Source organism: Sturnus vulgaris, chromosome 26 (genome assembly GCF_052056855.1).
Source record: "Sturnus vulgaris isolate bStuVul1 chromosome 26, bStuVul1.hap1, whole genome shotgun sequence".
Lineage (NCBI taxonomy): Eukaryota > Metazoa > Chordata > Aves > Passeriformes > Sturnidae > Sturnus > Sturnus vulgaris.
The window spans coordinates 3,672,976-3,700,444 of record NC_142268.1 but is presented as its reverse complement, the minus strand read 5'-3'; the positions used below and the strand labels follow the sequence as shown (position 1 = coordinate 3,700,444).

At 59.7% G+C, this 27,469-nt stretch overlaps 2 protein-coding genes across 2 annotated transcripts in view; both read left to right on the top strand.

Annotated features, from left to right (window-relative positions):
• The window catches only part of ADAMTS10 (ADAM metallopeptidase with thrombospondin type 1 motif 10), a 63,167-nt gene extending 55,438 nt beyond the window's left edge, over nt 1-7,729 (top strand). Inside the window, exons 19-25 of the mRNA XM_088179080.1 lie at nt 613-776; nt 1,341-1,467; nt 2,791-2,920; nt 3,285-3,489; nt 4,089-4,265; nt 5,366-5,522; nt 5,967-7,729. Coding sequence (XP_088035206.1) covers nt 613-776; nt 1,341-1,467; nt 2,791-2,920; nt 3,285-3,489; nt 4,089-4,265; nt 5,366-5,522; nt 5,967-6,076 — 1,070 coding nt within the window. The 3' untranslated portion in view covers nt 6,077-7,729. The remainder of the gene's footprint in view (nt 1-612; nt 777-1,340; nt 1,468-2,790; nt 2,921-3,284; nt 3,490-4,088; nt 4,266-5,365; nt 5,523-5,966) is intronic.
• Nucleotides 7,730-8,926: 1,197 nt separating this feature from the next.
• MYO1F (myosin IF) lies at nt 8,927-25,520 on the top strand. The gene is made up of 28 exons (XM_014883004.2): nt 8,927-9,043; nt 12,390-12,527; nt 14,277-14,366; nt 14,826-14,920; nt 15,424-15,511; nt 15,707-15,796; nt 16,298-16,429; nt 16,510-16,644; nt 16,722-16,854; nt 17,176-17,372; nt 17,458-17,538; nt 17,733-17,819; nt 17,968-18,054; nt 18,405-18,572; nt 18,652-18,737; nt 19,422-19,503; nt 19,606-19,712; nt 20,528-20,626; nt 21,128-21,272; nt 21,367-21,481; nt 22,085-22,254; nt 22,377-22,522; nt 22,791-22,937; nt 23,017-23,165; nt 23,421-23,504; nt 23,597-23,798; nt 24,534-24,700; nt 24,777-25,520. The coding sequence occupies exons 1-28, from the start codon at nt 9,041-9,043 to the stop codon at nt 24,851-24,853; spliced, it is 3,300 nt and encodes a 1,099-aa protein (XP_014738490.2). The 5' UTR covers nt 8,927-9,040; the 3' UTR covers nt 24,854-25,520.
• The last annotated feature ends 1,949 nt before the right edge of the window (nt 25,521-27,469 follow it).

The following is a 27,469-nucleotide window of genomic DNA, read 5'->3' as shown; positions in this document are numbered from 1 at the left end:
TGGCAGCGTCTCTCCCGTCCAGCTCCCTTTGCTGGGAGTTGCTGCCACCCCTCTCTGCCCTGTGTGGGGACTCTGCGTGCTGACGAGAGCGCTGTCCGCAGGCTCTGCCACTCCGGGATCTGTCCTGGAGATGGAGGGAGCATCCTCCATCCTCACCAGCGCGGAGGATCCCGCCTGTCCCGAGCGCGATGGGGTCGGGGAGGGCAGCGGAGCCCGGAGCGAGCGCTCCGATCCCCCTCTAGCGACTCTGCCGGGCAAGCACAGCCCGGCCGCGGGCCACAACCTCCTCCAGCAGCCCCCACCCAGGGTGCACAGCCGGGTTTGAGCCTGGCTTCGTGGTCGCAGCTTGTCCCCAGCCCAGCTGAGCTCCCCGCACTCACAGGGAGGTGCTGGGCAGGCTGAGATCGCCCCGTGGGGGCATCGGTGCCACCCTGCTGGTGACTGTGTGTGACCCTGAGCCAGCCCCCGCCTGTGCCCTCCCTGTGGGACAAAGCTGATGCCATTTACCCGCTGTCCTGGCGATGCTCTGAGCCCGGCAGGTGAGAAGCACCTGGCTGAAGTTGGCCCAGGTGCTTCCAGGCTTTGTGCTGACCTCTCTGCCTGTCCTGGCAGCGCTGCGAGGGGACAGTGGTGAATATTTCATCAATGGGAAGCTCTCCATCGATCCCCCCCGGCGCTTCGACATCGCCGGCACCACCTTCCACTACAGGAGGTCCCCTGAGGAGCCCGAGTCACTGGAGGCTTTGGGACCCACCAACATCACCCTCTTTGTCATGGTTGGTAACTTCAGACCCCTCCCTGTATGGTCCTGGTGGGCTAGAGGGACTTGGCAATGGCTACCTGGGATTGGAGCTGATCAGCCCCTGGAGTGGCTGTTGGGAGTAAAGGGACATAGAGAGCAAATTGGGCTAAATTCACACAATCACTCGCAGAATTTATTAGTTTGGAAAAGCCCTTTGAGACCATCGAGTCCAGTCTGTGACCTGGCACTGCCTTGTCAGCCAGACCATGGCACCAAGTGCCACATCCAGACTTTGAGAGAGTCACCCCAGGTGGGACAGGAGCCCACAGCCCCTGCCTTAGGAGGCCAGTGCTTTATCCACTGGGCACTCCCAGGTCTCCTTCCCCAGTTCCCAGATCTCCTGCCCTAACCTGTCAGGTTTGGGGATGTGCCTGGGTGTTTGTTCACTGCCCCCACTGGTGGCTGCCCCGCCAGGTCTGGGAGGGCCAGGAAAGGGGACAGGGGAAGATGCCAGCTGCCCTGGGTGTTAGAGGGGCTGGGGATGTCACCTGGGTGCTCACTGGGTGGCACTGATGTCCTGGGGACGCGTTTCCTGCAGGTGCTGGTGCGGACGGAGCTGCAGGGGATCCGCTACAAGTTCAACGCTCCCGTGGGCAGGGATGGCTCCAGCCTGTACTCCTGGCACTACACCCCATGGACCAAGTGCTCTGTGCTCTGTGCAGGGGGTGAGCTTCCATGCTGGGCTGCTTTGGGGGGGACTTGTGGGACCCCCCTGTGCTGTGTCTGAGGTTCTGGTTGGCTCTGAGGAGCTCTGGGGTCTCCACATGACCCCACCCCTCACTCAGCCACGTGGGAATTGTGTCAGGCAGTGCCAGGGCAAAGAACCTGGGCACCATCTTCAGCTGGGCCACAGGTATGGGTGGAAGGACCTTAAAGATTAAATTTTTCCACCCTTTTCTATGGCAGGGACACCTTGCACTGTCCCAGGCTGCTCCAATCCCAATGTCCAACCTGGCCTGGGACACTGCCAGGGATCCAGGGGCAGCCACAGCTGCTCTGGGCACCCTGTGCCAGGGCCTGCCCACCCTCCCAGGGAACAATTCCTTCCCAATATTCCATCCAGCCCTGCCCCCTGGCAATGGGAAGCCATTCCCTGTGTCCTGTTCCTCCATCCCTTTTTAAACCCATTTACTGATGAAATGAATGCAATCATACAATGGCTTTAGACTGGGAGAGACCTTAAAGCCCATCCAGTGCCACCCTCTGCCATGGGCAGGGACACCTCCCACTATCCCAAGCTGTTCCCAGCCTTGTCCAGCCTGGCCTTGGACACTTCCAGGGATGTTCAAGGACAGGTCAGCTGGTCACAGCAGCCCCTATGGCCTCAGATCTGTGAACTGAAACACGCCTGGTGCTTCCCTGAATCCTTGCACTGGTTCCCATGTGGATTGGCTCACAGTTTTGGGCCATGTCTCAGGACTTTGCAGAGCCTGGCTGGGAGGGGCTGAGCTGGTATTCAGAAGAGAATGGCCCAATAATGTTCCCTGTTTAAGGCTCAGGGCTTGTCTTCCATGCCAGACCAGGATCAAGTGTTGTCCCTCCTTGTTCCTGTTATTCCCCCAGTGCTGCCCAGAAAGGCCAGGGCTAGGACAGGTTCATTTGAGCATGAGATCCCTGGAATGCTGTGACCCTCCATTCTCTGGCGTGTCCTGCCCTGGCTGGTGAGCTCTAGAATCCCAGAATCATCGAGGTTGGAAAACCCTCCAGGGCCATTGAGTCCAACCTGTGCCCTATTCCCCCCTTGTCACCCAGAATGCCTCATCCAGGCATTGGCACCATCATTCCACACCATCCATTATTTCTGGAGGTGTCAGAGAAGCCCTTGGTTATGAATGGAGGAATAAGTTCAGGCTCCATGTGCAGGGACAAGTGGTTGCTGTGTCACATCACCCCGTGGGAGCAGAGCTGTGGGTCTGGCACCCACAGCCCGGCTCTGCTCCATCCTCAGCCTCCTCCTCCCTTTCCCCTTCCCTCCTTTCCCTGGGCAGGCAGCCAGATGCAGTCTGTGGTGTGCAGGAAGCTCTCTGATGGCTCAACTGTGCCCAACCATTTCTGCAGCGCTGACACCAAAGTGCCCGAGCGGCAGAGGAGCTGCAACACCGAGCCCTGTCCCCCGGCGTGAGTACCTGGAGCAGGGCAGGGAGCCAGGGGGAACCAGGCTGGAAGAGACTGAAATTCCCTCTGGCTGCATTTCCCAAGTCAGCCCCCGCTGGTGACACTGCCTGGCTGGAACAGCTCTGCTGGGAAATGGGGTGGGGGGTTCTCCTCTGTGCCCCAGGTGTTCAGTGAGCCCCTCAGGAATTGTCCCAGCCCCTCCTTGGCTCCTCTCCTGGAGGGGAAGGGCAGAGGTGCAGGAACTCTGTGGTTCAGCCAGAGCTGCCTGGGAGGCTGTGGCTGGAGTAGGACCAGGGCTGTGTGCAGGAGCTGGGGACAAGCCCAGCCCAGCGTGCTCCTCCAAGCTCTGTTCTTGCCCCATCTCCAGCTGGGCCATTGGGAACTGGTCCGAGTGCAGCCGGAGCTGCAACGAGGGCGTCCGGACCCGCAGCGTCTTCTGCAAGAGGAAGATCTCTGCCAGCGAGGAGAAAACGCTGGATGATGCCTCCTGCAGCCAGCCACGGCCAAAGATGCTGGAGCCCTGCAACAACCAAACGTGTCCTCCAGAGTGGGTGGCCCTGGACTGGTCAGAGGCGAGTGCCAAAGGAGGGACACGGAGCTGGGGAAGCTCTGAGGAGCAGCTGAGGGCACTTGGCTCGTTCAGCTGGAGCAGAGGAGACTGAGGGGAGACTCCTCGGGGGCTGCAGCTCCTCCCGAGGGGAGGCAGAGGGGCAGGGGCTGAGCTCTGCTCTGGGCCAGGGCCAGGAGCCCAGGAAGGGCTGGAGCTGTGCCAGGGCTTGGCATGGAGCTCAGGGAAAGGTTCTTCCCCCCGAGGGTGCTGGGCACTGCCCAGGCTCCCCAGGGAATGGTCCCGGCCCCAAGGCTGCCAGAGCTCCAGGAGCGTTTGGACAGCGCTCTCAGGGATGCTCAGGGTGGGATTGTTGGGGGGTCTGTGCAGGGACAGGGGCTGCACTCATCATCCCTGGGGGATCCAGCTCAGGGTATTCTGATTCTGGGATTGACATCATCCCTCACCTCTCTGAGGGTGCTGCTCTGTAGGACAGTGCCAATCATCAGTGACACCCATGGAGAGCTCAGTGTGGGAATGTTGTAGCTCAGGAGCACGGGGGGAACCAGAGCTGCCTCTGTCCCCTCCTTTCAGCCACCCTGACCGTGTCCCCTGTCCCTGCAGTGCACCCCGAGCTGCGGGCCCGGCTTCCGCCACCGCATCGTCCTGTGCAAGAGCGGCGACCACAGCGTGACCCTGCCCACGTCCCAGTGCCACGAGGCCACCAAGCCCCCCACCAGCATGAGGTGCAACCTGCGGCGCTGCCCCCCGCCCCGCTGGGTCACCGGCGAGTGGGGAGAGGTAGGGACAGCCCTCCCGACGGGGGAGCCTCCCCAGACCTTCAAATCCTGCAGTGCAGGAGAATTTCACTGGCCAGCAGAGCCCTGGGTGGCCACCACAGCTGTCCAGGGGACAGCAGGACCCCCTGGCAGTGTGCTTTGCCCCCATTTTGGCTCGTTTGTGGTGGTGACATAAGGGCAGAGCTGACCCTGGGGGTGTCCCAGGCTTAGCAGGACCCCACAGAAGTCATTGAAGGGTCGCCATGGGTGGCTGGGGGCAGCAGGGCAGTGGCTGCAGATGTGAGATGGTGAATCCCCCATAGCCCAGTGGGGTGACCCTGACCCTCCTCCCTGCCCTCCAACACCCCTCAAGCTGCAGGGTGACATTGTGGGGCAGGAGGCCTGGGAAAGGCTGGTGATTTAGGGCTGGATGAGGGATCCTCCCTGAGCCCTGGAGAATCCAACCAAGATTTTTTGGGATGCAGCACTCAGTCATGCCAGGGAGTCCCAGCGGGGGAGGGAAGGGACAACCACCTCCAGCACGCTTTGCACCCCCAAACCCCCATCTGTGCCCACTCCTGTCACATTCCTAAAGCCATGGTGGCCACAGCTGCTCCCTCTGTGCTGTCTCCACTGTCAGGAAAATTAATCCACAAACACCAGAGGTTTATGTCCAAAAAGGAGACAGAGGAGTCCTTTTACTTTATTCAAATAAAGGGAGAGGCCACAGGGCATTCCCTGAAATCTCTCAGATTTTTGGAGGATGCAGCCTCCTTTTTATCCCAGTTTCCCTCTCTCTTTCCCCATGGGCTGAGGTACTTGAGAGGTACAGACTTCCCAGAACACCTGACACCTGAGATTCCCCTCTAATGTATAACCCTCCTTTTTAATTTTTAATTCTTATGGAATTCATGGTTTTTCCCCATTGCTTCTTTCATCTTTCAATATCCAATTTCATTTTTCAGCAAACCTGCAGTTTGTTTGTGAAGGCAAATATCTTTTTCGATTCATCAATCAGTGCAATCCTTCCCCTTGTTTCTTTTATCTCTCAGTGCTGGTTTTATCTACCAGCAGACCCACAGCTTGTTTGGAAAAACAAATCCCTCATTCCTCTCCCCACAGTGCTCTGCCCAGTGTGGCCTGGGGCAGCAGAGAAGGTCTGTGCAGTGCCTGGCTCACACGGGGCAGCCATCCATGGAGTGCCTGGAGGCTCTGCAGCCCCCTGGGATGCAGCAGTGCGAGACCAAGTGCGAGTCAGGGCCCACGGACAACCCTGAAGGTGAGGGGTCTCTGGGGAGGGGACACGTGTGCCACTGGGGACAGGGACACTGGAGCCAGCACAACTCCAGTTGGGCTCTAGGGTGGGGAGACTCCATCCCTGGAAGTGTCCAAGGCCAGGTTGGACACTGGGGCTTGGAGCAAGCTGGGATGGTGGGAGGGTCCCTGCCCATGGCAGGAGTGGATATTAATGAGCTTTAAGGTCCCTTCCAACCCAAATCACTCTGTGGAAGTTGTGGCCATTCTATGGCTCTGGTCCCAGGCCAACCTGGTGTGCCATGACCCCAAGAAATGCAGGAATTGCACCTTTACAAAGAGAGGTTTTTATTACTGAGGTCCTCAGCAGCTTCTTCATCCCAGCTGCATCTTTCAGCTTCCTGGCAAAGCCCCCCAGGATCTCCTCAGCCTGGCTGTGACCCTGCTCCCCCTCTCTGTGTCCCTGCAGAGTGCAAGGATGTGAACAAGGTGGCTTACTGCCCGCTCGTCCTCAAGTTCAAGTTCTGCAGCCGGACCTACTTCCGACAGATGTGCTGTAAAACCTGCCAGGGGCACTAGGACACAGCGGGACACAGCGGGACCCCCGTGGCAGAACTGGAAGGCCAAAGCTCCACTGGAGGGCTGCCCGAGCCTGCCCTCCCTGCCCGCCCTGGGAATGTCCCCTGGCTCCCACACAGACTCCAGAGGGAGCCAGCGTCACCCAAACCCGTCCCCACAGACCCCCCTGGCCCCCGAGCTTCACAATGGCAGGTTCCCAGTTAAACCACTGCAGCCCCAGTTGGATGAGCGCTGGGAGAGGGGGGAGCTGGGCAGAGCAAGGACTTTACTTGAAATTCTGATGTTGTTATTTATTAGTAGCGGAGCCAGGTCCCGCAGGCGCCACTGAGGGAAGCGGCACCGCTCGCCCCGCTCCTGCCTCACCCTGCTCCGTGTCCCCAGGGCGACAGCGCGGGGCTGGAGCAGCCCCGGGGCTCTGCCCTTCCCTCGGGATCCCAGGGGACACACGGAGGAGGGTTCGGGTGCCTCGGGTGGCCAGCGTGGCTTGTGGCTGCTGGGTGATGGGTGAAGAGGAGCGGCTGGGGGGAGTGGGGCTGAGCAGGGATTTTTGTCCCCTTGGTTTGCACCCTGTCACCTCGGGACTGGCAGCAGGGGACAGGGAGCAGGTCACCCCGTGAGCAGAGGGTGACACCAGTTTAACTGGGAGAGGGGGTTCTCCAAACTCCTGTAGCGACCAATCTGGACTGGGGTGTTCCCCTATTTGTCCTTAATGCCCTTGTCACTTTTAGGACCAGTTTTTATCCCTTGGAGCACGAGCTGAGGTGGGGGCAGAGACGTGCTCGGGGCTGCATCTTCATGGGCATCGAGGCTGTGCCAGGCTCAGGGAGTGAAGCAGAGGAGGATGCAGGACACGAAGGATCCTGTCACAGTGTCCCTAGGGCACGAGGGGTTCTGTCACATTGTCCCTAGGGCACAAAGGGTCCTGTCACAGTGCTCCCAGGGCCTGGCCCTGCCCAGAGATCTCCTCAGCCTCTGCAGCAGCCTCACTTCCAAAGGTGCTTGACTTCCAAAGGTGCTTTGCCTCCAAAGGTGCTTTCCCTGCAAAGGCAGCATGGCCACGTGTGGCTGTGGCCTCGAGGTGCCAGTCCCAGTGCCACCCACTCCTCTGCCCACAGGAGGCCTCCAGTGATGAGAAAAGAGCAGGCTTGAAATTCCTCCAGGTCACCTCGTGGCCAAACCTGGGCCAATTTCTCCGTGGGCAGCCTGTGGAGGAGACCTGACTTCAACTCTCCAAAGCATGTGCTTTTTGTTAGCATTGTAATTGTTATTGTTATGATTATTTTCAGGCCTTTCCACATCACAGCGATGGGAAACCTTTGTCCAAAGCCGTGTTTTGTTCCCTTGAGGCCATCCCTGTGGTGCAGGGAGGGGACAGCCCCTTCCCCCAGAGCAAAGCCCCCGTGTGTTCCTGTCCCAGCTGCATTTTTGTGTCCACCTGCTCCTCGGCCGATCGCAGCTTCTCTGGTGCTCAGCAAACCTCGTTTCTCTTCCTTCCTGGTGCCATGCTCCATTCTGATGTTTTGGGTGAGGGGAGGGGGTGTTTTCACCATTTTTATATCGATATATATCTACTGACCAATGTTTAACATACTAACTCTGAGGAGGAGCGACGTAACGGCATGAATTATAATAAAGGAGTAGCTACGATCCCGGGCACAGCTTCTGCTCCCACTTGTGTTCCTCCAGCCCAGGGCTGGGTTTGGGCACCCACAGCACCACAATTCACCCCAAAGCAGGGCTTTGGAAGCAGGGGAGGGTTTCTCTGGAGAGCAAAGCAGGTTGGAGAGGTGGGGATTCACCCAGAGCTGCTTTAGGACATGGAGGAACATTTTCCCCCCATGGACACAGAGACCCCCAGTGTTGGTGATGCTGGGCTGGGCCAACAGGGGAGGGGGGGGATTCTGCCCCACTCAGGTGAGACCCCACCTGCAGAGCTGCCCCAGCCCTGGGGAACAGCAGCAGGAGGACGTGGAGCTGCTGGAGCCAGCCCAGAGGAACCACGGAGATGCTCCAAGGGCTGGAGCCCCTCTGCTCTGGGGACAGGCTGGGAGAGCTGGGGGGCTCACCTGGAGAGGAGAAGGATCCAGGGAGAGCTGAGAGCCCCTTGCAGGGCCTAAAGGGGCTCCAGGAGAGCTGGAGAGGGACTGGGGACAAGGGATGGAGGGACAGGACACAGGGAATGGCTTCCACGGCCAGAGGGCAGGGCTGGATGGGATATTGGGCAGGAATTGTTCCCTGGGAGGGTGGGCAGGGCTGGCACAGGGTGCCCAGAGCAGCTGTGGCTGCCCCTGGATCCCTGGCAGTGTCCCAGGCCAGGCTGGACACTGGGGCTTGGAGCAGCCTGGGACAGTGGGAGGTGTCCCTGCCATGGCAGGGGTGGCACTGGATGGGCTCTAAGGTCCCTCCAACCCAAACCAGTCTGTAACTCTGCAGGGAACAGTGGGGACAGGGTGGCCAAGAGCTGTCTCAGACCTGAGCCTCCTGCAGCAACCCCACTTTGCACCTCAGGTCGAGTCTCTTTTATTTAAAAGACCTGGGAAAAAACAAAAACAAACCAGCAGCCAATAGCATCTTGCTCCTAAAACCACCTCCAAGCACTGACAGGTGGCTACGGGACAGGTGACATCCAGCTGTCATCTCAGGGTGAGGGGAAGGTCATGGAGGCTCTGAGCATCCCTGCCAGGCTCTGTCCAGCATCTGCTCCCTCCCCCAGCTCAGTGACCCCAGCAGTGGCAGAGTGGGACACTCTGGGCAGGGCCACCCCAAAGTCCCCCGGCAGCAAAGCTGGCGTTGTCCTCCCCACCCCCACAAAGGGTGCCAAATGAGGAAGTGGTGGGAGGGAAACAAAATTCGTCACAATCGTTGTTACAGCAGAAAGGCAAAACCCGAGTGCTCCGGGATGGCCCCGGGCCGTCGGTGACAGGAGCCCCGAGCAGCCCGGCCTGGGAGGGACACAGGGACATCATGGTGAGTGCCAGCAGGGCCCTCCTGGGGACCCCACCCCGCTCCCCTCGGCCCCCCCCCCGGGTGTCACCTCCTACTCCTGCCACCTCAGGGCCACCTCAGCCCTGCCCTCCCCTGCACCCAGCCTGGTCCCTTGCTGCCTTGGGACGTGCCAGGGGTCTGCCCCATGTCCCTGCTGGAGAGGGGACAGTGTTCCCCAGCTGGGGGACAGGGCTGGGTGAGGCACTGGGGTGGGTGTGGGGTGCTGGTGTCCCCCAGGACAGGGTGGGCACCACGAGGGGATGGGTCTGTGCTAGCACAGAGAGGTTTGGCTTTGCTGTCGCTGCCGTGGTACCCACAGGACAAACTGGTGTTCCCAGCCGTGCTTCTGGTGTCACTGTGCACTAGTGGGGCAGAGAGTGGGGCAGGGGTGGCAGCCACGTGCCCCAGGCCAGGAGGGACCCTCTGGTGCCCAGGTCAGACCTTGCAGGGGACAGGGGCTGCAGGGAGGGCACAGCCACTTCTGGGAGTTCTGGAGGCAGAAGAGGAAGATGAAAGCTCTCAAAATTAGGAAGATGCTCAGTCATGGGGCAAGGAGCTGTGAGCTCCTAGCTCTGCTTCCTTTGCCCCTTGGGGTGATGCTGTCCCCAGCATTTTTTTGCACCCAGACAGGAAGGGGACAGTGACCAGGCGGAAACTGAACCTTTTTCCACCCACGCTTGTGGCTGTCACCTCTGAGAGGCTGCTTAGATGCTGTCCCCAATGAAACTCACTCTGTCTCCTTCTCACCACCTGAAGCTGCTCTGTGGCTTCCTGGCAAACCAAAGGACTTTGCAGCCACAACCCTGACCCCTGCCAGGCCCAGCTCCAGGGCCAGCCCCATCCCCACATCTGCTTGTGCCTGGCTGTGACAGTGATGTGACAAACCTGCTGCTCCTCTCGAGGCTTCCGGTGTTTTTTAAGGTGTTGGAACCTTTAGGCTTGGCTTATCTTGACTCAAAAGATGCCACTTTGGGCTGCATCCGCTCCTTGCTCGGTGCTGCAGCTTCTTTTGTGGTTTAGACCACAGCTTTGAAGAAAACACGATGTTTTGGATGTGCTGCCAAAGGGCCGCTCCCCTCCCCGCCCAGAGATCCTATCTGAGTGCCAGGAGCATCCTGGCACAGGGGTGGGGACAGTGCCAGTCCCACAGCTGGGGATGCTCAGGGAATCCTCATGTGTCACCTGCCACCTTTGGAGCAAAGTCCCTCATGCACAGGGGCTGCAAAGGGCACCGGGAAGGTGGAGGGGGGACAAAAGCTTCTCCCTGCTTGGCATGAGGATGGAATGGCTTGGTCCAGGCGCCCTTCCCTGGGCAGCTTTGGCCTGGGGCAGAGGGGGGGACTGGACAGAGCAGGGGACAGAGAAACTGCTGCTCCAAACCTCTGGAAGTGATTAATTTGTGCTCCCACTCCCCACAGAGATGTCATCTGCAGCCCTATCCCATGGGAGTTCTCTGGGCACTGAGCTGGGACAGCACCAGGGCTTCAAGGGACCCCAATTCCTCTTCATCCTGATTTGATTCAGATTTTACCTGATTTTTTAGTGAGCCCTGGCTCTGCAAACCCCCCCTGACATGCTCAGGGAAGCCAGGCAGGAACACCCCGAGCTCTGCAGGTCCTCAGGACAAACCCTTCATTCCCCACCTGTGAGTTGGTGTTTTCCTCCCAGCTGGGCTGCACCAGGTGCCCCAGCAGAGCCAGGAAAGCCCCTGAGCTGGCCCAGGGGAAGAAGAGGTGAAGACAAACTCACCCCTGACAGCTCAGAGCAGTCATGTAGCTGTAGGAGAATCTCTGGGTGTCAGCTTAAAACTTTTGAGTTCTCAGTGCAGGAAATGCTCCTTTTGCCTTAATTTGGCCTCGATCAGCAGCCCAGGGTGCCTGTGCCAGCAGGTTTGGGGTGATGGGGACAAGGCACAGAGGTGTTTGGCTGCCCATGGGGTCTTCCCACTCTTCTCCTCCTGAAGCCCAGGGTTTGGGCCAGGGTGGGGTGAAGCTGGGCAGCTCCTGGGGTCCCTGGCAGCTCCCTGGATGACACCACAGTGACCTGGAGAGGATGGCTAAGCCTGCCTGTGTTTGTCCAGCTGGATTTCCTAGGGGATGTTAGGATGAAGGCAAGAAAAAAGCCCAGGAGGAAGAGAAGCTCCCTGGGTGATTTCAGGCTGTGTCAGCAGCTCTGGATGCCCTGAGCCCCCTGAGCTGACCCAAAAAAAGGTGATGGGATCACACAGCCAAAAGCCCCTTCAGCAGTTACGTGGGCTTGACTTGCATTTGGGGTTTGGAGAGGGGGCACAGGGGATGTTTGGGGATGCAGAGCCCAGTGAAGAGGGAGGTGAGCAGGGGAGCAGCACATGATGGAGCCAGGTTGTGACTGACACCCCGGGGTGGCTCTGAGGGACTGAAGACACCCAGGGAAAATCAGAGGCTGCCAGGAGCGTGCAAAGGTGTCAGGATCCAAAGCCCTGAAATCTTGAGAGCCTGCAGGGAAATGAAGCAAAAGGGGAAGAGAAGAAGAAAAGGGAAATGGAAAGAGTAAGAGGCCAGGGCTGATGGGGGAGAAGTGAAATCGGTGACAGGAGCATGGGGGGTGAAAGAGGAACCACGGGGATGGGGAAAGAGGGGCCACAGACTGGTCCAGATGGGGCGTCCCCTCCTGGGCACCATGCCGGGGACCACACGGGCACCACAGCAGTGCTCAATTTGTTTGTGGGGACATCGAGAGCATGGAGAGGCCTCAGGGTGGTTTTTGCAGGATGAAATCCTCCCCTCCCAGCCCAGAGCTGTGTTTACCCCACAAGGGCTGAAATCACAGCCCGGCTCTGCTGCTGCCCCACAGCCCCTGGAGGACGGGGCTGGGTGAGCTGGGACAGCTCAGAGGGCGCTGGCACCTCCCTGGGCAGGAGGAAGGGGAACAGGGGCAGGGTGGTGCAAGGAGGATGTGGGGGTGCAGAGGATGCCGCCACCACCCTCCCCCTGCGCTGCTCTGGCTCATGATCAGTCTGGGCATCAACGGCTTCATTAGTGCTTCATTAGTGCTTCATTAGTGCTTCATTAGCCCGGGTGAGGAGCAGGGGCCTGGGCAGGTCCTGTCTGCTCCTCTGCAGGTGCCAGCAGGTCAGGAGGGATCCAGAGGGTTGGGACAAGCCCCGGTGCTCTGAATTTAGAGCTCTGCGAGTTCCCAGCTCGGCCAAACCCGTCCCTTTGCACCACGAGGTGCCTGGTTTGGAGCGACAGCTGAGCCAGGGACCAGTCCCAGAGCTCGGGGGGGGTCAGAGCCAGCCCTGGTGGCAGGAGGTGGCCTTGGCACAGTCGCTGTGTCCTTGTCCCCTCAGGGCAGCAAGGAGCGCTTCCACTGGCAGAGCCACAATGTCAAGCAGAGCGGTGTGGACGACATGGTGCTGCTGTCCAAGATCTCCGAGGAGGCCATCGTGGAGAACCTCAAGAAGCGTTTCATGGATGATTTCATCTTTGTATCCTTGCCCAGGCAGCGGGGACAGGCACGGGGAGCAGCAGGGATGAGCTTCGAGGCTTTGTCAGGGCACGGGACAAACTGGAGCTCCCCAGTTTGGAGTCCCAGGTTTGGGGACAGGTTTGGGATGTCACCATCCCCGAGCTGAGCTGCACTTGGCAGAGACACAACAACCAAAGCCCTGTCCTTCCGTGCTGCAGGACCCACCTTGGTCCTTCCTTTGTAGCCACAAAGCCCCGAGCAAAGCCCCTCACGCTCACCTCCCCCTGCTCCTGTGACCGGGGTGGCAGCAGTGACCATTGTCCCCTGTTGCTGTCACCCACCCCCAGCCATACCCACAGCATGTCCTGGCTTCTCTGAACCCCCCACAAATCCAGGCAAGCCCTGGATGAAGCGGGAGCATCCCTGCAGGTACGTGCCACCCCTCGTCCCCAGCGGTGCCAGGACACAGGGGACACCATCCAGCACACAGGGGACACCATCCAGCACACAGGGGACACCATCCCAGTGCAAGGGACACCATCCAGGACACAGGGGACACCATCCCAGCGCAGGGGACACCATCCAGGACACAGGGGACACCATCCCAGGACACAGGGGACACCATCCCAGCGCAGGGGACAGGGAGTTGCTCCAGCTCCCTGCTGAATCGCAGAGCTGGCACTGCTGGGCACCATAGCTCTGGGGGACAGGGACATGTCCCCAAGCCCTTGCTCACCCCACAGCTGCCTGGAGACCTGGCCAGCTCGGTGCCCTGTCCCCAAGGCGGGGGTGGCTGTCCCTGCTGGGGACAGGGAGCAGAGTCCCGAGGGGCACAGCCGGGCACGGGGAGGGCTCAGGGGTGGCAGAGGTGCTGCCCACACCGCTGGATTTCCCCTGCAGATGTGGCCCTGTCCTTACAAGGCCATGTCCTGGCTGTGACTCAGCCACAGCCCCCACAGCCCTGGAGCTTCACATGCGTTTGGGGCTTGGTTTGGGGCTGGCTTTTTTTGGGTTTTTTGTTTTATTTTTTTCAGGGGAGAAACACCCCACGCCGCCTCTCTCTTCCTTTTTTTCTGTGCTGCTGCACGCAGGGCTCTGTCCAGTCATGACTCAACATCCCAAGCTTCTGCATTTCCCAGAAAAGCTCCCTCTTCCTGCCCTTTGGCCCTGTCCCCCTGCCCCGTTGGCAGGTGGGACACAAATAGGATATCAAAGGCTTGGGATAACCCCACCTGCACTGCTCCATCCCCAGCCTCCATCTCCTCAGCCAGCTGATCCCGCATTTCCAGGTGCAATTCCCTGCTTTTCCATGGCCCTGCCCACACAAAGTGACTCCGGGATGCTGCAGGAAAGGAGTGGCTGGTGGGCAGGGAAAGGCAGGAGCCGCGGTTCCTCGGTTCTTTGTGCCTCAGTTTCCCTGGATGTAAAATCAGGATGGGCTCCTGCTGGAAAAGCTGCAAATGGAGCGTGAGCAGAGGGTGGATTCCAGGGATGCTGGAGAGGCTTTTGGGGCCGATCCTCAGCCAGAGCAGGGAGTTGAGGGGATGCTCCTGCACCCAGCACACTGCTGGGGACACCCCGGGTTTGAGGAAGTTCTGGGAGTGCCCCAAGTCAGGGCAGCAGAGCAGCTCTGCCCGTGCCAAGCTGGAAACCCTGGTGCCAGGACGTGGCAGGGACCCCACAACCACCTGCCAGCCTCCGGGGTGGGACTGGGCACTGGGAAGGGGGGACATGGGAAGGGACACATGGCCCTTGACCTGCTGCCCAGACCTACATCGGGCCCGTGCTGATCTCCGTGAACCCCTTCAAGCAGATGCCGTATTTCACCGACCGCGAGATCGAGCTGTACCAGGGCGCGGTGAGGCTGCCCCGGGGGCAATCCGGGCTTAATTCTGAGGGTCCCCATCCTCCACAGCCCCTTGGCTGCTGCAGGGGTCAGTGCTCCCAGCAAGAGACCCTGCAGCAAATCCTGGGGAATTCAGCTCAGAAATGCACGCTGAATAAACCCAAAGATGGTAAAATGCAGTCGGCGTGGCTCTGCCCCAGCGAGCCTCCCAGAGGAGGAGGGGAGAGTCAGAAAACACCAGACCCGCTGCTGATGAGCTGGTGTTTGTGGGGAGAGGCTGATTCCTCCATGGGCAGACTGATTAGGGGATTTGGGGAGCTGGGGGTTGCTCTGTGCCCAGCACTGCTGTCCTTGTCCCTTGTTTAGGGTCAGTGTGGAGAGGCTGGCTCCCCTGTGGGCAATTAAGGGGATTTGGGGAGGGGAGCTGGGGGCTGCTCTGTGCTCAGCCCTCTGTCCCTGTCCCCTGGTTAGGCCCAGTATGAAAATCCTCCCCATATCTACGCCCTGACTGACAACATGTACCGGAACATGCTGATCGATGGAGAGAACCAGTGTGTCATCATCAGGTACTGGGGGACACTGAGACACAGCTGGGGTGTCACTGCCCCTGGGGACATCTGTCCCCACCATCCCTTCTCCCTAGCCAGGGTGTCCCAGCTAAGAGGTGGCTCCTGGGCTCTGGGGTGTCTGGAGGAACCAGGCAAGGCTGTGACCAGCGGTGTCCCAGGCAGGGACAGAGCCTTGTGCAATGCAGCTCTCCGGGGCAGTGTTGCAAGGGAAATGCTCAGGATGTGGGGCAAGGCCAGACACTTCCCTCTGAGGCTCCCAAGTCCCCCTCCTCCACTTCTAAATCCAGTGACAACAAATTCAACGTCTCGTGGAGCAGCTCCTCACCGAGCTATGCTCTGCTCACCTGATACCCCTGGGCAGCCCCATTGAAGGAGGTGGCCACAGTCTCCAGACCTCATTGTCATCCTCTGGTCCTGCTCCAGGAGCCACCCCAAAGCCCCCAGGATGGGTGGCTCTGGTGGGGCCATTTCACATCTCCTCTGCTTTGCCATTTGCACAGCGGGGAAAGCGGAGCTGGGAAAACGGTGGCAGCAAAATACATCATGGGCTACATCTCCAAAGTGTCTGGGGGTGGGGAGAAAGTCCAGGTAGGTCTGTTGTCCCTCCTGCCACTCATCATTTCACCTCCCAACTGATCCCCACCACCCCAGCCCCAACCCCCCTGGATGATGGAGACACATGGAGCAGCCACTCTAGGACTGGGGACGTGCAAAGCCTCAGGTGTGTCCCCAGGCCTGGAGTGGGACACAGCTGTGCTGAGCCCTCCCCTCCTCTGTCCCCAGCACGTGAAGGACATCATCCTGCAGTCCAACCCACTGCTGGAGGCCTTTGGAAATGCCAAAACTGTCCGGAACAACAATTCCAGCCGCTTTGTAAGTCCTGGGGCAGGTGTGGGGGGTCAGGGCTGCAGCAGAGCCCTTGAACCAGCTGGGTTGGAAAGGTGACCTTAAAGATCTAGTCCAGCCATTCTTCCAACACTACCAAGGCCACCACTGGGCCATGTCCCCAAGAGCTACATCCACACAGCTTTTAAATCCCTCCAGGGATTGACTCCACCAGTCTGTTCCAGTGCCTCACCACCCTTGCAGTGGAGGGATTTTTCCTGATATCCAATCTAAATCTCCCCTGGGGCAATGTGAGGCCATTCCCTCTGTCCTGTTGCCTATTACTGGGAGAAAAGACCAACTCCACTTGGCTCCAACCTCCTTTTGGGCAGTTGAGGGTACAACGAGGTCTCCACATAAACCATGAAGTTTTCAGCCAGGGGTTGCACATCCCAGCAAAGCTCCTCGTGTGGTGGGGAGGGGTGGAAGGGAAATGAGGAATCCCCTGAGTCAGGGCCATGGCTCTGAGCAGGATCTGTGCTGGAGCAGGGAAAATACTTCGAGATCCAGTTCAGCCGGGGTGGAGAGCCCGATGGGGGCAAAATCTCCAACTTCCTGCTGGAGAAGTCACGCGTGGTGAGCCAGAACGAGTGCGAGAGGAATTTCCACATCTACTATCAGGTATGGGGGTGGCCTGGAGCCACCAGGCTGCAGGACGGGGACCAGGAGCTGAGTAACCACAGCCCCCTGTCCCCTCCCAGCTCATCCAAGGGGCATCCCAAGAGCAGCGGCAGAATTTGGGCATCATGAGCCCGGATTATTACTTCTACCTGAACCAGACAGACACCTACCAGGTGGAGGGCACAGATGACCGCAGCGATTTCCACGAGACCATGGTGAGTGCCTGGGAGGGAGGGGAGTCCCCAGAAGCTCTGGGGCCAGGCAGGGGCTCATGGGGTCCGTGCACCCCCAGAACGCCATGCAGGTCATCGGCATCCGCGGCGAGGACCAGCAGCTGGTGCTGCAGATCGTGGCAGGGATCCTGCACCTGGGCAACATCAGCTTCAGGGAGGAGGGCAACTACGCCCGGGTGGAGAACACTGACTGTGAGTAGCCAAGTGGCTCCAGGGGACTGGTGGGGACGGTCACAGGGACCCTCAGGAATGAGGGGCAAAGGGAAGCAGCACTAGCACCTTCCCCAGGTTAGACATGGGGAAACTGGGGCAGCAAGCAAATGGCTCAGGCCATCAGAGCTTGATTAGCCAGGGGACAGATGCCAGGTGTAACTTTGGGAGAGGAAGGACCCATCTCATGTCCCCAGTCATTGTCCCACTGCTGTCCTCCACACTTGGATGGGGCTGAGGGTTTCAACCACGGCCGGAGCCAGGTGGGGAGGACACAGCCCTGACCAGCCCCGCTCTGCCCAGCCCTGGCCTTCCCTGCCTACCTGCTGGGGGTCGACCAGGAGCGCCTCAACGAGAAGGTCACCAGCAGGAAAATGGACAGCAAGTGGGGCGGCCGCTCCGAGTCCATCACCGTCACCCTCAACGTGGAGCAGGCAGCCTACACCCGGGACGCCCTGGCCAAGGGGCTCTACGCCCGCGTCTTCGACTTCCTGGTGGAGGTGTGTGAGAGGGGATGGTCACCCCCTGGACCAGGGGACAGCCAATGCACTGCCCTGCACCCACCTTGTCCCCTGTGTCCCACAGTCCATCAACCGCGCGATGCAGAAGCCGTACGAGGAGTACAGTGTTGGTGTGCTGGACATCTATGGCTTCGAGATATTCCAGGTGTGTGTGGCTGTGCTCTAGGAGCCTGGCTGGGAATGTCCTGCCCTGCTCCCACAGCAAGGACAGCACCTGGATCAGGTGGCCCCAAGAAGGGTCCTGGAGCAGCACCCAAGCACTGATGGTTGGGGTTCCCCCCGTGAGCCAGAGGAGCAGAAGACAACTCAGCACCATTTTCTCTTCCATCTACCACGCAGAGAAATGGCTTTGAGCAATTCTGCATTAACTTTGTGAATGAGAAGCTGCAGCAGATCTTCATTGAGCTGACCCTGAAGGCAGAGCAGGTACGGGGGGCTGGGCTGGGGGCTGTGGGGCTGTGCCAGCACCCCAATTCCTGCACCCCCCTCCTCCCCAGCACCACAGCTGGAGCAGGGGGTCTGCAGCATATCCCAGGGGCTGGGGGCCCATCCCTCTCTCCCTGTGCTTGCCCAGGAGGAATATGTGCAGGAGGGGATCAAGTGGACACAGATCCAGTACTTCAACAACAAGGTGGTGTGTGACCTGATAGAGAACAAGCTGGTGAGTGGGGTCCCCTCTGCCAGGGAGGCTTTTTGGGGAGCAGAGGCACTCAGGGACAGGGGCTGGGTGGGTTGTTGAGGTGGCAAAAGCTGGTCCTGCAAAGCAGCAAAGAATCCCAGACTGGTTTGGGTTAGCAGGAACCTTAAGGATCATCTTGTCCCACTCTCTGCCATGGGCAGGGCCATTTTCTACTGTCCCAGGGTGCTCCAAGCCTTGTCCAGCCTGGCCTTGGGCACTGCCAGCACCCATGGGAAGGCACCAGCTCTCAGCTGTGGCTCAGCATGAAGCAGCTGTGACCAGGTGCAGGATTGGACCCTGCCCCACCCATGGCTTCCCTTTCCCTGTCCCAGAACCCTCCTGGGATCATGAGTGTCCTGGATGACGTGTGTGCCACCATGCACGCCACGGGCGAGGGCGCCGACCAGACTCTGCTGCAGAAGCTGCAGGCGGCCGTGGGCACCCACGAGCACTTCAACAGCTGGAACTCGGGCTTTGTCATCCACCACTACGCTGGCAAGGTGGGAAGGGCACCCCAAACCCCACACCCTGCACCCCACAGCCCCGCCCACCGCAGCTGATGTCCCCTCCTGTCCCCAGGTGTCCTATGATGTGAACGGCTTCTGCGAGCGCAATCGCGACGTGCTGTTCACAGACCTGATCGAGCTCATGCAGAGCAGTGAATAGTGAGTGCTGGGCACCTGGGGCACCCCAAACGGGCTGGGGGAACAGCAGAGTCCTCAACATCCAAATCCTAAAGGCTGGCCCTGCCTTTGTGGGCATCACAGCTCTGTCCTGCATGGCCCCACAGGCACCGGGGGCATCCCAGAGCTGCAGGGCTGGGCAGAGTGGGATCATCCATCAGCTCTGTTCCTGCTCCTGTTCCTGTCCCTGCTCCTGCCCCTGTTCCTGCCCCTGCCCCTGTTCCTGCCCCTGCCCCTGTTCCTGCTCCTGCCCCTGTTCCTGCCCCTGCCCCTGTTCCTGCCCCTGTTCCTGCTCCTGCCCCTGTTCCTGCTCCTGCCCCTGTTCCTGTTCCTGCTCCTGCCCCTGTTCCTGCCCCTGCCCCTGCCCCTGTTCCTGCCCCTGCCCCTGCCCCTGCTCCTGCCCCTGTTCCTGCTCCTGCTCCTGCCCCTGTTCCTGCTCCTGCTCCTGCCCTTGTTCCTGTTCCTGTTCCTGCCCCTGCCCCTGTTCCTGCCCCTGCCCCTGCTCCTGTCTCTGCTCCTGGGGGTGCTCAGGATGGGACTCAGCCCCACTCACCCCACAGTAGAGGATTTCCCAGTGACAGCAGGCAGAGCTGGAGCTCAGCCCAGGCTGTGCTGAGCCTGGGGAGCCTGGCAGATCTCACCTGGGGACTGTCACCTCCCTTCCAGCGGTTTCATCCGGATGCTTTTCCCAGAAAAACTTGATTCTGACAAAAAGGGACGACCGACCACCGCAGGCTCCAAAATCAAGGTGTGTCCCATGGGCTGCAGAGCAGCAGCTGCCTCTGGGGAGTGGCAGGGGCTGTGCTCCCACCACTCCCTGGGATGCTACAGAGGTCAATCCTTGCACCAGAAACAGGCCAACGACCTGGTGAACACGCTCATGAAGTGCACCCCACACTACATCCGCTGCATCAAACCCAACGAGACCAAGAAACCCCGGGACTGGGAGGAGAGCAGGTAACAGGGAACCCAGGGAACCACACCTGGCCATGGACATGTGTTAGTGACACCACATATTAGTGGCTGGCGCTTTTTTCCCTCTGCCTTTACTTAAAGTTAGAATTGAAGCATGAGAGATAGGCTTTTTGTATTTGGATTTGGTTGCTTATTAATTTTTATTTATAGTACGGTAGGTTTTATAGTACTTTTAGCTAATAAGCTAAAAGCAAGAAAATGGAGCTGTATTTTGCTTGTCACAAGTTTTTTTAAGGCTTAACTATTTAATTAAAAACTAACATTTATATTATTTATACTTTTGACTCAATGACTAAACACTTGTGATTCACACTGCAGGATTTTTTATCTAATTTAAAAAGTACTACCTAAAACTAAGAAGAAGAAACAAGAAGGAAGAAGAGCTACTGCCTAAAACTTCCATCTTGTCTCATAGTTACTACTATATTTTTAAAATCTCAAATTTTAAACCTTTCATTACACACTTTTATTTAAACTACACACTAGTGATTTTAACTCCATCACTCAAATTTGGAAGCCTTTTCAAAGGCCTTAAGTCAAAAGCAGTGCTCTTTTGCGGGGGGTCAGTGTTAGAAAGCATAGAAAGTTCAAAACTCCCAGGCTTCAGGGTTTCAACAGAGATGTGGCCAGGACCAGCTCTCCTCCAAAAACTGCAGCCCTGGGCTGGTCCCGCTGAGCTGTCCACAAACCCAGGGGAGCACAAGGAGTGTGTGGGAACACATTGTCCTCTTTAGGTGCACCTTTAGGTCCTCTCCTACCCTGTCATCCATCCCCCACTGTCCCTCCCTGCTGCACAGGGTGAAGCACCAGGTGGAGTACCTGGGGCTGAAGGAGAACATCCGTGTGCGCCGGGCTGGGTTCGCCTACCGCCGCCTCTTCCACAAGTTCCTGCAACGGTGAGCGGCCACTGGCACGGGGCTGGCAGGTGCCACAGCACAGCTGTGACCCACAGCACCTCTTCAGGAGGAGATTCCTCCCTGTGAGGGTGGGGAGGCCCTGGCACAGCTTCACAGGTGAAGAGAGGTGGGGGTGTTCAACCTGGAGAAGAGAAGGCTTCAGCAAGACCTTCCAGGGACTAAAGAGCTGGAGAGGGACTGGGAACAAGGGATGGACAGCACACAGGGAATGGCTCCCACTGCCACAGGGCAGGGTGGATGGGATATTGGGAAGGAATTGTTCCCTGGGAGGGTGGGCAGGGCTGGCACAGGGTGCCCAGAGCAGCTGTGGCTGCCCCTGGATCCCTGGCAGTGTCCCAGGCCAGGCTGGACATTGGGATTGGAGCAGCCTGGGACAGTGGAAGGTGTCCCTGCCATGGCAGGGGTGGGATGAGATGGGATTTAAGGTCCCTTCCAACCCAAACCATTGTGGGATTCAGTGACACTGATGTGTCCCCACAGCTATGCCATCCTCACCCCGGAGACGTGGCCGTCGTGGCGCGGGGACGAGCGCCAAGGGGTGCAGCACCTGCTGCACTCGGTCAACATGGAGCCAGACCAGTACCAGATGGGCCGGAGCAAGGTGTTCGTCAAGAACCCCGAGTCGGTGGGTGGCCCTGACCCTGGGGACACTGCCCGTGGCTGGGTGCCACTGGGGAGGGTTTGGGGTGTCCTGGCTCAGCCCTGCCTGTCCCTCCCAGCTCTTCCTGCTCGAGGAGATGCGGGAGAGGAAGTTTGACAGCTTCGCCCGGGTGATCCAGAAGGCCTGGCGCCGGCACATCGCCATCCGCAAATACGAGCAGATGAGAGAGGAGGGTAAGGACAAGGACAGGGACAGTGCCACTCTTTTCAAGTGCCTTTCACTGGGACAGCCCAGCTGTCAGAGCAGCAGCCTGGCTCCTATCATGGCACTAATGGTGATTAGGGGATGGAGGAACCGGCCAATGAGTTGTTGGGAGTCTTATCCCATTCTGAAAGGAGAGCAGAGATTTCCTGCTCCGATTTCCAGCCCTGGGATCCTTGTGCTGTCTCACTCTGCATTTCACAGCCTGCACAGGGATGGAGGGGAGTAGCTGGGAGTCAGTGTTGGCACAAAGATGGGACAAGCCACTGGTCCCTGCCTGACCCCATCATAGGTTTTCCCACCCTCCCAAGCACGCAGGAAAAGTCAAGGAGGAAAACCCAGAAAACAGCTGGGTCCATCCCTCCCTCCCTCCCACAGCATGAGGTTTCTTGAAGACAATTAATGGGTTTCAAAGCCAGCCAAGCTCAAGGAGCTGGGATCCCTCCCATGGCATAAAACAAGCCCCACTTCTTGCTGCCACGATCTGTGTGACAGCTCCCACAGCTGGTTTGGGGGGCTCTGAGCCACCAGCACAGAGCCACGTCCAACCTGCACCTCTCTGGGGTCCCTCCCAGCTGCCAGCATCCTCTACAACTTCAAAGAGCGGCGGAGGAACAGCATCAACAGGAATTTCGTGGGGGATTACCTGGGCATGGAGGAACGGCCGGAGCTGCGCCAGTTCCTGGCCAAGCGGGAGCGCATCGACTTTGCCGACTCCATCACCAAATACGACCGGAGGTTCAAGGTACAAGGACACACCTGGGGCTGGGGACCAGCCAGGCTGCAGCTCCTGGTGGCTTCCCGTGGGTGGGATGTGTGTGTGCCCCCAGCAGAACCCCTTCACTCCTTTCTCCTGCCCTCTCCCAGCCCATCAAGCGGGATTTCATCCTCACCCCCAAGTACTTCTACCTGATCGGGCGGGAGAAGGTGAAGAAGGGGCCTGAGAAGGGGCAGATCAAGGAGGTGCTCAAGAAGAAGGTGGAGCTGCAGGCGGTGAGCGGCGTCTCGCTGAGGTGTGTCCCTCACCAGGGGCTCTGCACAGGGGGTCCCCATGGCTGGGCTTCCCCTCTCACCTCCAGCAGCCTCTCCATGCCCTGGTGCTCCCCAGTCCCTTATCCATGCTCTGAGGAGGAGGCTCCCCATGGGTGTTTTGCAGAAGCCAGGGAGTTTTCCAGCTAAATCTCCCTCCAAATTTCCTTGGCGTGGGCCCAAGTCCAGCAAGGTCCCCACATCCCCCCAGGCCAGCCTCGGTAATGTTGACACCCTTGGTTGCTCCCCCAGCACCAGGCAGGACGACTTCTTCATCCTCCACGAGAATGATGCCGACAATTTCTTGGAGTCCATCTTCAAGACGGAGCTGATCAGCCTCCTGTGCAAACGCTTCGAGGAGCTCACCCGCTCCAAGCTGCCCCTCTCCTTCAAGGACACGTAAGGATGGAGGCCAGGAGAGGTGACAAAGCAGGACAGGGTCCTGTCAGCGCAGCCTCATGGCTTCTCTCACCCCCAGACTACAGTTTCGGGTGAAGAAGGAGGGCTGGGGCGGCGGTGGCACCCGAAGCGTCACCTTCATCAGAGGACAGGGCGACGTGGCCACCCTCAAAGCTGGAGGCAAAACCCTTACGGTCAGCATCGGGGATGGGCTCCCCAGGAATGCCAGTGAGTGCCAGGGCACTGGGGGGTGGCAAATGGGGGACACAGGAGCTCTGGGGTCACAGGGCACAGCTGGAGGCCTGGGAGCATTGGGGTGAGCTGGGTGTACCCTGTGGGGTTTGTGTCTCCTCTGTGTCACCCACTTCTGCTCTGGTGATGGGGCAGCATGGAGACCTTTGGGGAAGAGGGTACAAATGAGGGGACAGCCCCTTCGACTGGCTCTGAGGACTGTCACCTAACGGGGGGCTTGTGTCCCCCCAGAGCCCACAAGGAAGGGGGCAGCACAGGGCAGAGGTGGCAGCAGGTGTCCAGCACCTTCCCGAAGTGTCCCCCCAGCACCCAGAGGTGAGCAGGGGGTCCCAGGGTGGGGGATTCCCGGGGGTGCAGTCTGTGCATGGCCGCCCTGTAATGTACCCTCCTGGGGTGGGGTGTTCCAGGAGCCTGCAGGAACGGGGGTCCCCAGATCTCCCGTGATGACGACTGGGCCCAGAGGGACACCTACAGGATGCCCCAGAAGCACACGCGGGGCCCCCCGGCCGCGGCTCTTCCCCCCCGCAACGCCAGCCACCAGCCCAAGGCACGGCCCCCATCCCAGCACAACATGGATTTCCTCAACGTGCCCGACCAGGGGGTGGCCGGGTAGGTCCTGTCCCACGTCCCTCTCCCTGTCCCATCCTCCTGTCCCACTGCCACCAGCGCTGGGAGATGCTTTCCCCTCTGAGGAGGGGACCAGAGTGGGGCAACCTGGCTTTGCTGGCAGGACACATCTCCCAGGTTCTTGTGTATCCCAGTCCTCCCAGTCCCTGTTCTGGGAGCACCCACCTGCAGGCACGGAAAATCCCATGGGTGTGGGACAGCAGGGTGGGCAGCTCATCCTGCCCCAGTTCCCCCAGCCCCTGCACTGGAAGAACACACCTGCACGGAGGGCAGGAGGGTGCAGTTCATCCTGCCCCAGTTTCCCCAGTCCATGCACTGGGAGCACCCACCTGTAGGCACAGAGCACTCCCTGGGTGTGGGGCAGCAGGGTGGGCAGGAGGGTTCTGCTCATCCTGCTCCAGTTCCCCCAGTCCCTGCACTGGGACAATCCACTTGCAGGCACAGAACACCTCAGGATGGGCAGGAGGGTGCAGCTTATCCTGCTCCAGTTCCCCCATTCCCTGAGCTGGGAGCACCCAGCCGTGGGTGCAGGCATGGAGCATCCCATAGGTGTGGGACAGCAGGATGAGCAGCTCATCCTGCCCCAGTTCTCCCAGTCCCTGCACTGGGAGCACCCACCCGCAGGCACAGAGCATCCCAGGGGTGGGGGGCAGCAGGGTGGGCAGCAGGGAGCTGCTCATCCCTCCCGCTGTGGACCCCATCCCTCTCTCCCCTCAGGATGCAGCGCCGGCGCAGCGTGAGCCAGCGGCCACCCCCGGCCCGGCGCCCCAAGCCCCAGCCCAAGGCGGAGGGGCCGCGGTGCCGGGCGCTCTACCAGTACATCGGGCAGGACGTGGATGAGCTCAGCTTCAACGTGGGGGATGTCATCGACGTCCTGATGGAAGGTACCAGGCTCCTGCCCTGCCCAGCTCCCCTCCCTGCCCTGCTGGCACCACACCTGACTTCTTCTCCCCCTCCCAGATGCCTCTGGCTGGTGGAAGGGGCGGCTGCACGGCAAGGAAGGGCTTTTCCCTGGGAATTATGTGCAGAAGATCTGAGCTGGAGGAAAGGAGGAGGTCACCATCCTTCCACCCCACTCCCAGAGGCAGTGCCCAAGGTACCAGGGGTGACTCCGTGAAGTTTTTCCACCAATGCTGGCACAGAGTGAGCGTTTCCTCAGGAGCCCTCCGAACTGTGCCGGTGCCAAGCGCTGGATCCCGCAGCCCCTTTAGCTGGGGGCACCCCTGCAGCAAGGACGGGCTCTTGGCTGCTTGTTCGTACCCTGGGACTGAAACTTCTCCGTGGCATGACTAGAATCCTTGTTAATAATCATGGTAAATAACCAGACTCAGCAAACCCGACTCAGATATTGAGTTTGGGGGTTGTATTTCACCCTGGTGCCAGCTCCCACTGTGGCTGTGACAAAAGCTGTGACGTGGGCAGACACAGATCAGAGGCAGCCCCGCTCCTCCCACAATGAACCCTCCCGAAAATGCCGAATGCACAAACCAGCTCTCCCAGGGCTGCAGCTCAGGCATCTCCGCGTTCCGCTGTGACTCTGGATCGCTCAGCACAGCCCCGGGGCTGCCGGGGCAGCGGCAAAACAGCACCAGGCTGCTGCCACCATGGCCTGGTCTCACAGGAAAAACTCCAAGGATGTCTCAGACACAGCCCACGGAGCTGTCACAGCTTTTTCTGCCGGTGCTCAGTGTAATAAATGGGGGTGCTGGCCCCGCAGCTTGCAGGGGGGGGTCTCATCCATGCGGGGCCAGCATCGATGCTTGGGGTGGCAACCGCGACCCCCGGCCGTGCTCCAGGGACATCGCAAAGCCCAGGGCAGTGGGACGGGGGGCTGGGGGTGCTGGCTGGGGGCTGAGTCTCCCCCGCGGCGGCTCCAGGAGGTTTTCAGCCGGGACAGCGATGAACAGGGCCCAAACGTCCGGCTCGTGTCCGGCTGAGGGGCGGCCTCCCCCGCCAGGCCTGTGCCAGAGGAAATGACGACAGCCTGATCCCACAGAGCCCGGCCTGACCCCAGAGCGCGGCCCTCCTCTTCCTCCTTCCCTGATCCTGATCCCACAGAGCGCGGCCCTCCTCTTCCTCCTTCCCTGATCCTGATCCCACAGAGCCCGGCCCTCCTCTTCCTCCTTCCCTGATCCTGATCCCACAGAGCCCGGCCCTCCTCTTCCTCCTTCCCTGATCCTGATCCCACAGAGCCCGGCCTGATCCCACAGCCCGGCCCTCCTCTTCCTCCTTCCCTGATCCTGATCCCACAGAGCCCGGCCCTCCTCTTCCTCCTTCCCTGATCCCACAGAGCCCGGCCTGATCCCACAGCCCAGCCCTCCTCTTCTTCCTTCCCTGATCCTGATCCCATAGAGCCCGGCCTGATCCCACAGCCCGGCCCTCCTCTTCCTCCTTCCCTCATCCCATAGAGCCCGGCCTGATCCCACAGCCCGGCCCTCCTCTTCCTCCTTCCCTCATCCCAGAGCGCGGCCCTCCTCTTCCTACCTGATCTCATACCCCAGCCCTCCTCTTCCTCCCTCACTCCCAAGTCCCCCCTGGAGCTGCTCCCCACCTCAGGTTTGGGGGTCCAGCAATGTTCAGGGGACCCTGTGTCCTCTGGGGTGGGACTAACAGAGGGCAGAACCCCCCTGGGATGGGAAATTCCCCATGGAACTGCAAGTTCCTCACAGCCCCACGCTGGAAATTGTGGTTTCCCCCCCTTCCCTCATGATGGGGTTTTTCAACCCCTGCAGGCCTTGGAGTGATTTTCCCTGTAAATCACAGCTTTTTAGGAGTCCTTGCACTGCAGAGTCCAAGAGGAAGGTGTCTGGTTTTATTTTAATGAAAAATAGTGGCTTTGGAAACTCTGGGGATTTAGGGAACTCCTTCCTGCACCTTCCAGCCCTTCCTGGGGTTGGGGACTCCCTGGCAGTGGGTGCGGGCAGTGGGATGCTCCTGCTCAGCCCTGCAGGGACCCGGGAGCTGGGCCAGCTCAGGCACTCCCTCGGTGCTCCAGGGGTGCTCCAAAAAGCTCCTGGGGCTCCCAGGCGTTTGGGTTTGGGGGTATCTCAGGGGCTTCTGCTGCTGTGAGGATCCTAAAGGGTCCAGGGGGCCTGGGCTGTTCCTCAGGGCACACATGAGCTGCAGGGGTGTCCCCAGGAGTCCAGGGTGTCCCCAGGAGCCCGGGGTGCTCAGAGGGCCCTGGGAATGCTCCAGGGAGTCCAGGACTCCACACAGGGCTCAGGGTCTGAGCACCCCAGGATGCTCTGAGCCCCCTGACACTGCAAAGCCCTGGGATGCTCTAAGGATTACAAGATGTATCCCAAAAGCTCCAAAATCCTCAGGATGCTCCTTGATCCCTGTCCCTGGAATGTTCCAAAGCCCCTGGCGTACTCGGCAGAGTCCCTGGATGCTCCAAAGTCCCAGGACATTCCAAAAGTCCTGGGATGCTCCAAGGCCTTCGGAATGCTCAAGGCCCTGGGATGCTCTGAGCCCCTGACACGATCCGAGACCCCAGAATGCTCCAAGGATCCTGGGACGCTCCAAAAGCTTCAGGATGAGCTGATACCTCTCCCTCTCTGGGATGTTCCGAGACCCTCGGGATGCTCCAAAATTCCCGGGATTTTCCAAAGCCCCCGGGATGCTCCAAAACCCCAGGATGCTCGAGCTGCCCG

Bases quoted from the DNA above. Each gene is read 5' to 3' on its own strand.
- MYO1F (XM_014883004.2), top strand. The intron at 15,797-16,297 runs GTAAGTCCTGGG...GTGCTGGAGCAG, and splicing joins ACAACAATTCCAGCCGCTTT to GGAAAATACTTCGAGATCCA. The intron at 21,482-22,084 runs GTAAGGACAAGG...GGTCCCTCCCAG, and splicing joins CGAGCAGATGAGAGAGGAGG to CTGCCAGCATCCTCTACAAC.